The sequence below is a fragment of the Podarcis cretensis genome (genome assembly GCF_951804945.1).
Source record: "Podarcis cretensis genome assembly, chromosome: 13".
Taxonomy (NCBI): domain Eukaryota; kingdom Metazoa; phylum Chordata; class Lepidosauria; order Squamata; family Lacertidae; genus Podarcis; species Podarcis cretensis.
The window spans coordinates 30,422,214-30,437,979 of NC_137182.1; the positions used below are offsets into that span (position 1 = coordinate 30,422,214).

A 15,766-nucleotide genomic window follows, 5' to 3' on the forward strand; every position below is an offset into this window, starting at 1 on the left:
ATCCATAAAATGAAAGCAATAATCAATGTACTGTACTATAAAATAAATAAGACAGTATTGTAGATGATAAAAATGAAAAATTATTTATTTTTTTATTCCCTGCACTGATGATAGTCAGTTTGGATGGGGGGCTTTTATCCATTTCTGCAGTCATACAATCAATCAATCAGTAGCTGAACTGGGTTCCACACAGTCAAAAAGCAAATTAACCAAAAAAGCCTCAAAAACGCAAAATGAATAGCAAAAACAAAAGCGTCAAACTTAATCCGTTCCAGAAGGCCATTTGACTTCCAAAATGTTTGAAAACCAAGGTACAGCTCCTGATTAGTGCAGGCTTCCCAGAAACAATAGCCGACAACTGCATCGGACGTTTGGCTTCCAAAAATCATTCGAAAACCAGAACAGTCACTTCCGGGTTTTTGGAGTTTGAGAACCAAAGTGTTTGAGAACCAAGTCATTTGGGAACCAAGGTACTACTGTAGTAATAAAAATAATAAACTGGAAAATTCAGGGGAAATAAAAACATGTTGTAGAAAAAATGTCAAAAGGAAGTGGAGGAGTGGGAAACAACTGTTGGCAATCCCATCAGCCATTGGACTCACCCTAGGAGAGTATTCGGGTATTGTCAGAGAGTTGGAGAGGAAGATAGGACCTAGCAAGAGCATGGAGAACAAGCAGAGGTCATCTGAGTGAAGAGGAGGTGATCTGAGCCTTCCTAGTTTTATGTGTTTTTGTGCCTGTGTGCTGTTCCTGGGAACTGAACCCTCACGTAAGTTGCAGGCTTAATGTACACACACCCTCTCCTTTCCTTGTCTCTGCAAAGAAGCCATTTCCAAAGAGCCCCCTGCAAAATTGAGCTTGCCACCCTGCTGTCAGTTGGGAGTGGGGTGGAGTGGGGTGGAGAGCAACATCTACTTCTCCCTCCCCCTCTCATCTGTATGTTTAATTAGGCATTAGACATTCATTAAACATAAACACCACCCTCCAAACTACTTTGGGACTGGACTCAAGGTGGAGCAGGTGGTCCCCAAGTTGACCCAGCTCAACCATCCTCCCTAGAATGCTGGCCAGTTTCTTAACTCAGAACCAAGTTGTGTCTATTTATAGCTGTTTTCTTCAGTTATGGGCTTTTGCGATTTTTGCGGCTGTAGAATGCTATCTCCTGGCAGCAATGTCTTATGATCGCTACTTGGCAATTTGCTGACCCCTGTACTACTCCACACTTATGAATCTCAAGATTTGCCTTCGGCTTGTTGCTGGATCTTGGATTGGCAGCTTTGTGATAAACACAGCCTCATTTCTCTTTATATCACAGTTATCCTTTTGTGGCCACAATGTCAATGAGCATTTCTCTTGTGATTTCACTCCATTGATTAATCTGGCCTGCAGTGGCGCACAACAAGTTAAACTGGTATCAGCCATTCTGGCTTCTTTTGCTACCCTGCCACCGTTCATTCTGACCGTAACACCATATGTGTATATCATTGCTGCCATTCTTCGAATCCCCTCCGCCACAGGAAGGCAAAAGGCCTTCTCTACCTGCTCTGCTCACCTCATTGTGGTGACCATTTTCTACGACACCCTAACCATTGTGTATGTTTTGCCAGATACCAATGAACTGAAAGAACTGAACAAAGTGTTCTCTGTTTTTTCACCATCTTGACACCTTTGGTCAATCCCCTCATATACAGCCTGAGGAACAAAGAAGTGAAAGAAGCCCTGAGAAAGTCAGGTAGCCAATTTTGTAATTCACATAAGAGTGCATTGACCTATTGTTTTCAGATCTTATGATGGTGTTTCTAAACAAGGAGGCTTGATCATGTTGAATTCTAATATCACTTGGAATATTCTCCCTGTATAGCTAAGGAGGGATACAGCAGGGTACCATCTGGATTGGAGATTAATAGTGAATCTCATATATCATATTTGGAGCTTTCCAGAGGAACCACAATATATGAATTAATATAGATGAAAACTGGTAATTGGAATTTTTTCTTGTACATACATAACTTCTAAGTTACTTAACTTTCCTTGGTCCTTTCCAGTTCAATTATTTTGAATGTCAGTGTTTGTTTCAAGATGAATTGTAATGAGGAATGAAAGGGCTTCTTCTTCAAGAAATCAAAACATTTAAAAGGATTCTGCTTTTGTTTTGGCTGTATTGAACACCTGGGATACTCCTTCCAGTACCCTCTACATTTCGGCCAATGAACATCAGAGATGGATGTCACGAATCACATATAACAAATCAACTTTCTTTTTGCAATACCTTCTCCTAATGTTCACACTTAGTCACACTTACCACCTATCCCTCTTTTAATATTTGTTGCATTCGCAAAGTAAAGGAAGGATTGAACTCTGATTAATAAGAATACACACAGAGGCTTGAACCAGCAAGACTCTGGGAAGGGTGCGTATAATCGTCTCTCTGTGCTTGTCCATCTGCAGCCCCTGGCCCAGGTAGTTTGGTTCATAAGAACCAATCAGATTTCTTCTGAGCATTTCCACAAACCCACATGGGGACAAGTTAAACTACTAAAACTAATTAAGCACAGGGTAAACAAAGAACAGAACTACAAAGAAGGGCATTTGGCAACCCCGGAGGTGATAAACAAGCAATACATATGATAAGAAGGATGGCCAGGAGGACAACGATCATTATCACCTTCATGTGAGATCTGTTTCCTGGCCCTAAGATTAACATCCTAAGATTACCATATCAGAAAGCTACTTCCAAGAAGCTTGCCCACTATCTTTATGGCCCAGGATGCCTGCTTGGCGAAGCAAATGGGCTGTGTACGTGACTTTTCAGGAAAGAGTGATGGACAGTAGAGGCAAAAGGGCATGGAAAGGGCATGAATGTAGAATCTTATGGGACTTAATCAGAAACTATCGTCAATATATCAAACCCAGTCAACACAATGCTTTCAGCGTGAACACGATGGCTTGATGTATATTTTATAATTCCTCATGGTAATCCCATCTGATCCCTACAAATATTATCATCACTCAGTCCTGAATCACATTACTCTGTCACATTTGTTGTATGTTTCATGCAATGGCTGGCCATGTGGTTACAGGCCTTTTCAGTAGTGGACCCCCATTTGTGGAATATTCTGGCCAGGGAAGTGCATCTGGTTCCATCATTGGTGTTTTTTAGGTGCCAGGCTAAGATACTTACTTTTACCCAGGCCTTTGGTAGTGAAACTAGCCTCTCCTTTGGTGTTCATCTGGTGGGATAGGATATATCCTTGCTGTATCCTTGGATGGCCATCTAGAACATTTTGCATTGTACATTATTTTTTTTAATTTTATGGCTTTTTAATGGTTTTACTTGTTTGCATTTTGTCTTCTTAAGTCACTTTAAGACTATTTTGTATAAAAACCAGACTCTGCAATCATCACCTGAGTTCCTTCTTCGTGTGCCTTGAGAGGTCAGCAACACAAGAATGTGCCTCTTCTGCAGCAGATCCCCTCTTGTGGGATGCTCTCCCCAGGGAGGCTCCCCTGGCACCTTCATAACTTATGTTTAGGAACCAGGCAAAAACATTCACAACCTGGCAGCTAGACTGGTGACTGGGAGTGGCTGCCGAGACCATATAACTGAAAGACCTACATTGGCTCCCAGTACGTTTCTGAGCACAATTCAAAGTGCTGGTACTGACCTTTAAAGCCCTGGATGACCTCTGCCCAGTGTACCTGAAGGGGCATCTCCACCCACATCGTTCAGCCTGGACACTGAGGTCCAGCTCCGAGGGCGTTTTGGCAGTTCCCTCACTGCAAGAAGTGAGGTTTCAGGGAACCAGGCAGAGGGCCTTCTTGGTAGTGGTGCCCACCCTGTGGAATGCCCTCCCATCAGATGTCAAGGAAATAAATAGCTACCTGACTTTTAAAAGACATCTGAAGGCAGCCCTGTTTAGGGAAGTTTTTAATGTTTGATGTTTTATCGTGTTTTTAATATCCTGTTGTGAACAGCCCAGAGTGGCTGGGGAAACCCAGCCAGATGGGTGGGGTATGTATGTATGTATGTATGTATGTATGTATGTATGAATAAATAAATAAATATTATTATTCCTCTTCTCCCAGACCTTTGGCAAATTAAACAATTTATGGCCTTTTAAACCATGTGCGTGGATGTTCTTGTTTTGGTTTCTAACTATGTTATGTATTTTTGTGTTTTTATATTGTAAACTGCCCTATAACCCTCAGATGAAGGGCTGTATAGAAATTTAACCCTTAATAATATTAATAAAACAAAAAGTATAAATAATAACAATAATAATTCTTCCCTGTTTCTAACACACCATATTCTCCATATAATAAATCAACATGCCACATGACTCTGGCATATATTCTTCTTACTAGTTACATACCCCTCTCCCTGTTTCACACAGATACAATGTACACACTTCTTGCACAGCTGGTTAAAGTGCTGCCCCCCCCCCTTCTTGGTCACAAGCCCCTTTCATGTATTACTTGAATGGCCAAGACAAAATCAGGCAAGACTAGATGGGTATAGCCACCCTCATATAAATCACACACTCAGATAGAACATTGATACAGATACACATGCTCTGTGGGATATACTATATGCTAGTTGTGCTCAGAATGAACCCATAGTAAATAATGGACATGACCAACTTAGGTCCCTTAATTTAAATGGATACAACCACATCACAGAAATGCTCACATACAATAACCCTCTCCTCCCCAGCTACTTTCTTCAGAATATTGCCTCCAACCATAGGTTCAAGACTTCAGTAGCAAGCTTTTTGTCAAGTCAAATTGTGGTTTGGAGAGCTGCAGTGCCCAGTGCCCTTCCCAGTTGGAACCCTGTAAAAAGTCCCACTCCTACAATTAGGCTTGAGGGAAGCAGAAGAAGAAGAAGAAGAAGAGTTTGGATTTGATATCCCACCTTTCACTCCCTTTAAGGAGTCTCAAAGTGGCTAACATTCTCCTTTCCTTTCCTCCCCGACAACAAACACTCTGTGAGGTGAGTGGGGCTGAGAGACTTCAGAGAAGTATGATTGGCCCAAGGTCACCCAGCAGCTGCATGTGGAGGAGCAGAGATGCGAACCCGGTTCCCCAGATTATGAGACTACCGCTCTTAACCACTACACCACACTGGCTCACCTAGTGTTTATGTATACAGTTGTACCTCAGGTTACATATGCTTCAGGTTATATATGCTTCAGGTTACAGACTCCGCTAACCCAGAAATATTACCTTGGGTTAAGAACTTTTCTTCAGGATGAGAACAGAAATCATGCAGTGGCGGCGCAGCAGCAGCAGGAGGCCCCATTAGCTAAAGTGGTGCTTCAGGCTAAGAACAGACCTCCAGAACGAATTAAGTTCTTAACCCAAGGTACCACTGTACTCAAAAACTTGATTCTTTCAGGGTGTGGGGAGGCACTTTAGGCCAAATGAGAAACTTCTGGAGACTGCATCCAGCCCACTGGTCAATTGCTCCCCACTCCTGGTTCATAGGATTGCAACCTTAGTTACTCCTCTCCCGTATGCATTTTGCTATGCTTCCAGTTACCTTTGGGGCATACGTGTATACAGGAATAATAAGAAAATGCTTTTGAAGTATATGTTTTTATTTCTTTATTTAAAAGACCCTTGACTGAGATGCTGATGGGAAGAGCAGGTGGACAGGATGTGGTGGACAGGATGCCAAGAATGGCAGACAATGGCAGACATTATGTACTCATTTGATGTCATAGTCAGAACGAATGGTGGCAGGGCAACAATAGAGGTGAGAATCGCCAATAGAGGCGATTTTACCTTATGTGCATCGTTACAGGCCAGGTTCATCATTAGAATGAAATCACAAAAGAAATGCTCAATGACATTGTGGCCACAGAAATTTAACTGTCATCTAAATGTTAAAAATATTACCGTATATTTTTGTGATAAAGAGAATGGCAGGCATGAAAAGAGTGGCGGTGCTCTTGAAATAAACACACACTGAGCCAAGGGAATCTTGGGTGACCAAGCTAAGTGGGTTAGATAGAAAGAGCACCATCCATGGGGTGGGAGCTTAGATCAGAATAAGATATTCCTTCATGAATCTTGATCTCAAGCTCTTTAGGACTTTGAAGGTTAAGATTACAATATCATCTCAGTTAAAATACAACTGTTTCAAATAAAAATAAATATTTTTTCTACTCTTCTACTTTGTTTGATTTTGATTTTGGGATTGAAGCTGAACAAATTCAGTATCCAGGGACATCCTGGAGAGGGTGTGGGGCCCCTTTGAGTAATTTCTCTAATATTATCTATCATAAATTGTTTGGTCTTCACTTGAAATTCTCAGTGATGTTTTTAAAAGATTACTCCACTACAACATTAGAATATCCCAAGAGGTCAATTAGCCAATAAGTGCCTGTTTCTTCTTCATAAGAAATTACATTCTGGATAAGAAGTTCTGAGCATGAAGGGGAATCAGCCATTGTCACTGAAACTGATCCAGCAACATGACTGGAGAAATCGTCATTTCATCCCTTAAAATTATGGTATTGATAACAAACCAAAAGACCTTTTTCTGATCAGTTCTAAAGAGCGACTCTAGATTATAATCAAAGGTGAGTAGTCCAAGTTATCTATTGCTTTAGATCCCAGTTTTGAATTTTTTGCACATACTGTTGTTGTTTAGTCGTCTTAGTCCTGTTTGACCCTCCGTGACCCCATGAACCAGAGCATAACCTTGGAAACTCTCACTTTCAAAGCTTCTCCTTTTTGATGTCCATGAAGTTTTCTTGACAAGATACTGGAGTGGTTTGCCAGTTCCTTCTCCACACATACTGAATACATGATCATTCCAAACAGCCTGCCATAAAAACAAGTCCCCTATGGTGACCAGATGCAAAGGAGGACGGGGCTTCCATGCCCTTTAAGTCTCTCATTCTGTCTTCTCTCCAGCCTACACTACTGTGACATGCTCAGCTGTTTTTATTAGATACCGTATTTTTCGCTCTATAAGATGCACCAGACCACAAGACGCACCTAGTTTTTGGAGGAGGAAAACAAGAAAAAAATATTCTGAATCTCAGAAGCCAGAACAGCAAGAGGGATCGCTGTGCAGTGAAAGCAGCAATCCCTCTTGCTGTTCTGGCTTCCGGGATAGCTGCACAGCCTGCATTCGCTCCATAAGACGCACACACATTTCCCCTTACTTTTTAGGAGGGAAAAAGTGAGTCTTATAGAGCAAAAAATACGGTAACTTCTTTTTTTGTCAGGAGTCCTATCCTCATTTGCATCTAATCAGCCAAGAACTCTGTCACAAATTAAAGAGGAGCTTCTTTCATCTCTCAGCTTTAAGCAGGGAAATGTTAGTGCAACCGGCTTGCAGAATTTTGGTGGAACAAGTTCAGTGTGAAATCAGCCATTCATTTACCGGGTGACCAATGCTTATTAACCAGCCACCTAATAGGAAAGCTTATAGGGAGTTTTTAGGGCAGTTTGGGTCCAATTTTCAAGCTTGGTGGGCACAGGGATAACTTTTCTGGTCAGAGTGAGTTATTTTAATGTGGCCAGTTATGAAAGGAGAAAAACCAGTAGATGCTGATGGTTTTGTACAGTGCTATGGTGGCTGCCCTCCCAACACTGGTGTCACTGCAGCTTATCTGAGTGGGGCGGGGGAAGGACATGGTGGCAGTGAGTTTGGGGCTGAAAGGGTACACCTATGGAACTAATGTCACTTTAGTATTTCTTAAATTATGGGAAGCCTAACCTCCTAATGCAGTTGGGACAGAGTTAATTCTGGGCTCTGTGAATGCAGTGATCACATGAACATACAAAGCTGCCTTATTTGGTATGCAGTTCCAACAATACACTCACCAGCTGCCTTGTGAAAACAACTGTTCATACTCTTCAGCACTTCGACATTGCATGGCCACACACAATATTCTCGGTAAGACATGAAATGCTGGAGCAGTGATCTGCTGCCAGATCATAGCATGGCATCATTTGTATGGTGAGGATTCCCAGCTCCATTTCTCTGTTACATCAGAATCAAGAGAAGCTGTGACTGTTTTCAAAGATGCCTAGCTGCAGTGGTTGGGTGGATGAGAACCAACAAACCAAAGCTGAATCTTGTCAATATAGAGACACAAAGTTTCACACCATCTGAATAAACAGTTGGTGTGTAGTTTGTGAATAATCCTTGATCCACCTTTGTCACTGGAGGGCCAAATGACCTCTTTGCTTAGGGTGGGATGCCAACAATGCTCTTTCCTTGGTCACTCTGATTCATGCCTCAATTACTGTAATTTTTTTTTATGTGGCACTTTCATTGGAATTGTTCCAGAAGCTGCAACTGGTGCTATTGCACTTGAGTTGAAGGAACTGCAATGCCTGACAATCAGCTACCGGGCCCAGTTCAATATCTTGTTGTTAACATAGAAAGCCTTGAAGAATTCAGGACTGCGTTACCTGAAAGACTGCTTGCTCCTGCATGGGCCAGTAAGATCACTTAGATCATCTAGGAAACTTCTGGTCATGGCAGTGTACCCTACACAGTATTATAGGGTAGAGACAAAAAAATTGACATTTTCTGCTCTTGCCCTTGTACTATGTGCCATATGTAAAGCAGTAGCTATCAGTTGCTTCAGATATCTTGGAAAGACTTACTGTATCACAATGCTCTGGTTTTCCCTGATGCATAAGATTTTACACAGTTATATGTGCTTGAGTCCCCTACATTGTTTTATATACTCATATATGGATACTTTCATGATTTTAAGCTCTGCTTTTAAATTAAGAAATTGCAGAATATAAAATATACTGTATTCTTCCTTCCTCTTGACTACCTCCCTATTTTTTCCTTTCTTTCTTTAAGCGATAATTTTTTTATTGTTGATTGGACAATTCCATTCCCCCCCTTCAACTGAAAAAGATGCAAAAACCTGCTGGGCGTAATGAGACCATCATTACAGAATTCATCCTTCGTGGCTTTGGAGACTTCCATGACCTACAAATTCTTCTCTTCATTGTTTTTCTCATGATCTACATCATGACCATGGTTGGGAACTTAATCATTGTTGGACTAGTTGTGACTGATCGGCACTTACACACACCCATGTATTTCTTCCTGGGAAATTTGTCTTGCTTAGAGACCTGTTACAGCTCAACCATCCTCCCCAGAATGCTGGCCAGTTTATTAACACATAATGATAGTGTGTCTATTCATAGCTGCTTGGTCCAATTCTGGACTTTTGGGGTTTTAGCAGGAACAGAATGCTATCTCCTGGCAGCAATGTCTTATGATCGTTGCCTGGCAATATGTCGACCACTGCATTATTCCACACATATGAATGCAAAGGTTTGCCTCCTGCTGGTGGTTGGATCTTGGATGAGCAGCTTTGTGATGGACACAACAGTATTTATATTTGTATTGCAGCTAACATTCTGTGGTCACAATGTTATTCAACATTTCTTTTGTGATTTCACTCCATTGATTAATCTGGCCTGCAGTGACACACGGCGGGTTAAACTCATATCAACTGTTCTGACTTCAATAGCTACCCTGCCACCATTCATTCTGACCTTAGCATCATACATGTACATCATTGCAGCCATTCTTCAAATTCCATCCACCACAGGGAGGCAAAAGGCCTTCTCTACTTGCTCTTCTCACCTCATTGTGGTGACCATTTTCTATGGCACTCTCATCATTGTATATGTTTTGCCAGATACCAATGAACTGAAAGAGCTGAACAAATTATTCTCTGTTTTTTACACTATTTTGACACCTCTAGTCAATCCCCTCATATACAGCCTGAGGAACAAGGAGGTGAAGGAAGCCTTGAGGAGAGCAGGCAGCCATATGTGCAAATGTGCATTCAACTCCGGCCTTCAAATCTTTAGATGTTGCATAAGGTGACTAGACTTCCATAGCTAGAAAAAAGGGAACGATATGGAGTTTGTGAACCTCATACACACTAAGAAAGGCAATATTCAAAAGTCATTTAGGCTATGTTCTAAGACCTTGGAGACATGTTACAGAGCCCTCTGTATTGTAGCTAATGAACATTATAGGTGAACACTGTAAGCTACATATGACAAATCAATTGCAATACCTTTTTGTAGCCATTCCTAATGTCCGCACGATTAATCACATACTCATACCATTCATGCAACACCCTCTCTAACATTCCCATTGCTCTGCCCCTAAGCACGTTATGCTCTCCGGTGTCCAACACATCCCATTCGCGTAATGCATATAACCCATCAACATAGCATATCATTTCCACACGCACTTCTTCTTACTAGTTACATACCCCTCTCCATTCCCTCAAAATATGATGTTAAACCTTTCCACACACCGACTCAAGTGCTACTCCTTCTTTCTCACACACAAGCCCCATTGACCAAGCCCCCTTACTCACGTGACCAAGGCAAATATAGGCTTGGTCAAAATGAATGTGGTCATTTCCACTCCACCACGAAGCCGACATATTCACATGCATATGTATGCACATATTTTTGTGCTGTTTTTTTTTTTTACACACTAGATCACAGAAGAACTTCTATATAAAATTCAGTGAAATGTGGGTTTCAAAGGATATTTGTGTTTCAGTTTGCATCTGGGAAGTGTGAAACAAGTATGCTGGTTTTTAAGTGAAAACTGTGGAGGAGGAGGAGGTGCACAAGGCAAGTGTGGCACAAAAAACTACACATCTTTTGGTCTCACACTTGCAGGAGGCAGCTAACTTGTGTGAGAATGCAGGACAAAAAATGGGACATTCTGGGATCCAATCAGAAGCAGGGATGGCTTCTGTAATTCTGGGATGTCCCGGTCAAATTGGGATGGTTGGAGGATATGCAGATCCAGCAGACCCTCATCCAGCGACTGGTAAGGAGCACCATAGCTTCTGACCTCTGAACCAAGGGAATCTTGAGTGACCAAGTTAGGTGGGTCAGATGTAAAGATCACCATTCATGGGGTGGAAACTAGACCAGTATGACATATTACTTCAAATGTCTTGGTCTCAAACACTTTAGAACTTTAAAGGTTTAAATTACATTCACCACCTCAGTTAAGATAGAGCTATTTCAAATAAAACATAGAATCATAGAATTGTAGAGTTGGAAGGGACTCCAAGGGTCATCTAGTCCAACCACTGCAATCCAGGACTCCTGTCCACAGCTGTCACTGGGTGGACTCGAACCACTAACCTTCTGGTTAATGGCCAGATGCACTGACCCATTGCACCACAGGAGAGACTAAATATTTGAAATGTATTTCCTTATTCTTCTCCCTTTCTATTTGCTTTATTTTGTATTTTGGGATTGAAGCTCATCAAACTCACCATCCAAGTACAACCTTGAGATGGGGTGCTCCCCCACCCTTGAGACATTTTTCTAATGTTATTATAAATAATGTTGGTTTCTCTTGAACTTTTTGGAAGTTGAGTGTTTAGTGATCCTTTTTCAAACTTATCCCCACTCCAACATGGGTATATCCCAAGAGGTTAATTAGCCAGTGAGTGTCTTCTTCTTGCTTTCTTCATATGTAATTACAGTCTAGATAAGAAGCACTGACTATGACAGAGAATCAGCCATTGTAACTGATCCATCAGTATGATCAGTGAAATCTTCATCTTATTACCTGAAGAATGTGAATTTCATAATATAGCAAAATGCCTTTGCAAACATCAATCGTATATTGTTCCTGTCTAAAGATTAGAAACCACTGGTAAGTAATTGAAGTTTTCCCCTGTGTTGGATTCCAGAATAGCATTTCCTGCACATGCTGAATACACAATTATTGTGATATAAAAGCAACTCTACTATGGTGACTAAATGCAAAAGAGGATAGTGCTTTTATGTCTCTTAACTGTTGTATAGAAACAGTGTTGTGTCTTCTCTCAACATTTCAGTACAGTGGTACCTCGGGTTACATACGCTTCAGGTTACAGACTCCGCTAACCCAGAAATAGTGCTTCAGGTTAATAACTTTGCTTCAGGATGAGAACAGAAAACATGCTCCAGCAGCGTGGCAGCAGCAGGAGGCCCCATTAGCTAAAGTGGTGCTTCAGGTTAAGAACAGTTTCAGGTTAAGAACGGACCTCCGGAACGAATTAAGTACTTAACCTGAGGTACCACTGTATTTGTACATGCTTGGTTGTGCCCATTACAAATTCTTTTTTTGACAAATGTTCATGGCAGAAGTGACCTTTCCCTCTTTCACATCTAATCAATCGGAGCTCTGTTGGGATTTTAATAGGGGCTTCTCTAAGCTTACACCTGACACTTTTAAATATCAAAATGTGTTTTTGTGAAACAGCTTTACAGAATTTCATTTCAAGGCATTCAGTGGGAAAGCAGTCACAACAATTCCTGTGTGGAGAATGCTTATTAATCCTTAACAAGCAGAGGATTTTGTGCCCCTGCAGCTTACATGGATTGGATGGAGTGATGTAGGGTGGCAGTGAGGTTGGGGATGTGTCAGTGAAATGATTGAACCAATGCAGTGCTCCTGCCAATGCACCAGTGCATCCCAAACGTTACAGCTGCCCTGCCTCCTCCCAATCTGTATTAGCTGAAGTAATGTAGGTGTTGGGAAGATGGATCCAATGCATCACCCCACCACAATGTGCTCCCAACAATGCCTACCACTTGCTCCTAAATCCTGCCACTGTATGTCCCCTTCACCTGGTAAACTGGCAAGCAGGAGTGTCCAAAAGGCACGGGAGAAAAAATTCAAGGGAGCCTCACACAAGGGAGGAAAGAACCTGGGAGGCATGAATGGGAGGATGACTTGTCCCACCTCCCATAAACCTGGTGAATGGGCTTTGAAGTGGGGTGTGCAAATCAAGAGTTTCTCTCTTGCACCTTCTGACCACCTTGGGGGCTCTGTTTACATACAAGAATGAGGACATTGTTGGGGCATTGACCCTTTGCTGGTCATGGTAAATGCCTGACGTTGCTATCTTCCAGAAATGGCCCTAGATAACCTATTAAAACCTTTGAATTTACCTGTCTTGCCGATATCTTGCTTCTTTTACATCTTAGGTTGATCACAAAGGGGCCATTATTTTATCTCAAATCAAGAAGCTTGAACACACATTTATACTCTATACATAACTTCTCAGTGTATAACTTGAACACTGCTAATAATAACACATTTTTTAAAATCCAAGTTTCAATGTCTCCCCATCCCCTACCCAAACTGTTTTAACTCATGGTGAGATCTAGCAGTGAGAGCTTTGGGTTGTCAACTAGCATCAGAGGGATTAAATAAGAGCACAATAACATATGGAGAACTCTGATGAATCCGACTAAAGGTCTATCTAGTCAGTGTCTAATTTCCCATAATGGCCAACAAGATGTCTCTGGGAAGCCCACAAACAGCATATGAGTGCAACAGTCACCTCCTCTTGTCCTTTCTCTGTGACTTGTACTCATGGGCATACTGCCTTTGATCCTGAAGGCAGTATACAACCCTCTTAACTAGGAGGTTGTGATTTAATGACTATTGCTTACAATTGATGGGAAAAATTAATACCTGTATCGTTCCCACAAACTGTATATTCTGTAATGGATGCATAAGAATCCATAGAAAGACGGTCCTGGTGAATAAAGAAGACTCTTGTATTCCCTCCTGTGCAATGATATTATAACTCCAGCTATATGGGCCTTGCTTATGTAATATTGACTCTCCTGATTATTGTTCCTGTTTGTATTTGTACTTGCAAAACAAAGAAAACAATGATCACACCCCACCTCATCTCTTCTATTCCACCAGATGAAAACCATGAAGAAAGAGGAGGAGAGAAATGAAACCATCATAGCAGAATTTATCCTTCTTGGTTTTGGAGACATCCAGGAACTCCAGATTTTTCTATTCATGCTGTTTCTAATTATATACATTATGACCATGGTTGGGAACATCCTCATTGTTGTACTAGTTGTGCTTGATCAAAGCTTACACACACCCATGTATTTCTTCCTTGGGAATCTGTCTTGCTTGGAGACCTGCTACAGTTCAACCATCCTCCCTAGAATGCTGGCCAGTTTCTTAACCAAGAACCAAAGTGTTTCGGTGAATGGGTGCATTGTGCAATTGTGGGTTTTTGGTTTCTTGATAGCAGCAGAGTGCTACCTCCTGACAGCAATGTCCTACGATCGCTATGTCGCAATATGCAGGCCCTTGCATTATCCATTTCTTATGAATTTCAAAATCTGCCTCCAGCTGGTGGCTGGTTCTTGGATCGGCAGTTTTGTGGTAAACATGATCTTGTTAATTTTTACACTGCAGTTAACCTTCTGCGGCTACAGTGTTATTGATCATTTCTTTTGTGATTTCATTCCAATAGTGAATGTTGCCTGCAGTGACACACATCAAATAAAAGTTCTGTCATTTGCTCTGACCTCCATCTGCACACTGCCACCATTCAGTATAACAATAGCATCCTATGGGTGCATCATTAATGCCATTCTTGGCATCCCGTCCTCTACAGGAAGACAAAAGGCCTTCTCTACCTGCTCTTCTCATCTCATTGTGGTGACCATTTTCTATGGCACCATAATTGCTGTGTACATTTTGCCAGACACCAACCAACTGAGAGAGCTGAACAAAGTCTTCTCTGTCTTTTACACAATATTGACACCTCTCCTCAATCCTCTAATATATAGTCTGAGGAACAAAGAGGTGAAGGAGGCCTTGAGGAAAGTAGCTTACAAATATGCACATATAAGAGTTTATTAAAGCCATGATTTCAAACTGAATGACGAAGCCCTTTTCTATTACAAAGGCATCATTTTGTACTGGATGTAGGTCTTCTTCTGAACTAAACAAGTGCAAGCCTTGGAAGTAACTGAATGGAACATTCTCAGGGGACTCTCATGCACTCAACTTTCAGCTCTCTTAGGAAAGATTTGGATCCAAATAGAACAATATGAATGTAGATCTTTCTAAGTGTTGAAAAATACATGTTTTGCAACCTCTAAACATTGCATATGTACCTTGCTTAGAACTAATTGTTATTCCTTTCATGCTATATGGAGGTTGAACTGGTGTTTGTTAAGCATCTGCAGTGTGACTTCAGTGGACTACTGTTCTGACCAGCAAAATGAAACATGGAATCATAAAATTGGAAGAGGTCATGTAGTTCAACCCCTTGCAATGCAGGTATCACAACATGCAGTCCTCCACCCAATTTGAAACCATAACGGACCCTGCTTAGACATTAATTTACACCACAATGCATATATTTTTAGTGCATACTAATGACTGGAAAAGTTTTTCTTCTAAGAATACCACATTTCAGTTAATTTTGCTTAAAACCCCTCTTTGGATAGTTAGCATGTGATAAAAAAAATGTTCAAAACAATTCTCAGAAAAATGTCTTCTGAGAAATTTTGGGTCAGTTCTAAGAAATGTTCAGCTTCCCTTATCATTCCCGATGAGATGTGCTTCATTGAGCTATTCCTCAAAGAGATATTTAATCAACACAGTGTTTAAAAACAAGTTTTTCTTAAGAGACTAATTACGGCATAATGCCCACTGCTTCTCACACATCCAGTTGGCAGCTGTAGCCTAAATAATAAGCTTTGAGCATGAAGAAGTGATCTGGTTTTAAATTCAACTGATCTATGAGATTGACTCATGAATCTTAGACTCTCAATGCCTACAGAACATGACTTTGAAAAGCAATCAAGCAGCCATAGGCAAGAGACCTTTGTGTTTCTAATCCTAAAATTAAATATTAGGAAGCAGAAGGGAGCATTCCAAGATTTTGACTGCCTTGAATTTCAA

General features: G+C 41.2%; 4 protein-coding genes across 4 annotated transcripts in view; 3 read left to right on the forward strand and 1 right to left on the reverse strand.

Moving 5' to 3' along the window:
• Positions 1–6,009, forward strand: part of LOC307200216 (epididymal sperm-binding protein 1-like) — a 180,738-nt gene extending 174,729 nt beyond the window's left edge. Inside the window, 1 exon segment of the mRNA XM_079948634.1 lies at positions 5,999–6,009. The gene's annotated coding sequence lies outside the window, so the exon portion shown is untranslated.
• The window catches only part of LOC307200549 (olfactory receptor 5AP2-like), a gene marked incomplete at both ends in the record, with an annotated part of 240,442 nt that overhangs the window by 61,879 nt on the left and 162,797 nt on the right, over positions 1–15,766 (reverse strand). The gene's annotated exons all lie outside the window — the stretch shown is intronic.
• LOC307200398 (olfactory receptor 11A1-like) lies at positions 8,900–9,886 on the forward strand (the record flags this gene model as incomplete). The annotated part of the gene is made up of 1 exon (XM_079948939.1): positions 8,900–9,886. The coding sequence occupies one exon, from the start codon at positions 8,900–8,902 to the stop codon at positions 9,884–9,886; it is 987 nt and encodes a 328-aa protein (XP_079805065.1).
• LOC307200150 (olfactory receptor 6B1-like) lies at positions 13,754–14,716 on the forward strand (the record flags this gene model as incomplete). The annotated part of the gene is made up of 1 exon (XM_079948556.1): positions 13,754–14,716. The coding sequence occupies one exon, from the start codon at positions 13,754–13,756 to the stop codon at positions 14,714–14,716; it is 963 nt and encodes a 320-aa protein (XP_079804682.1).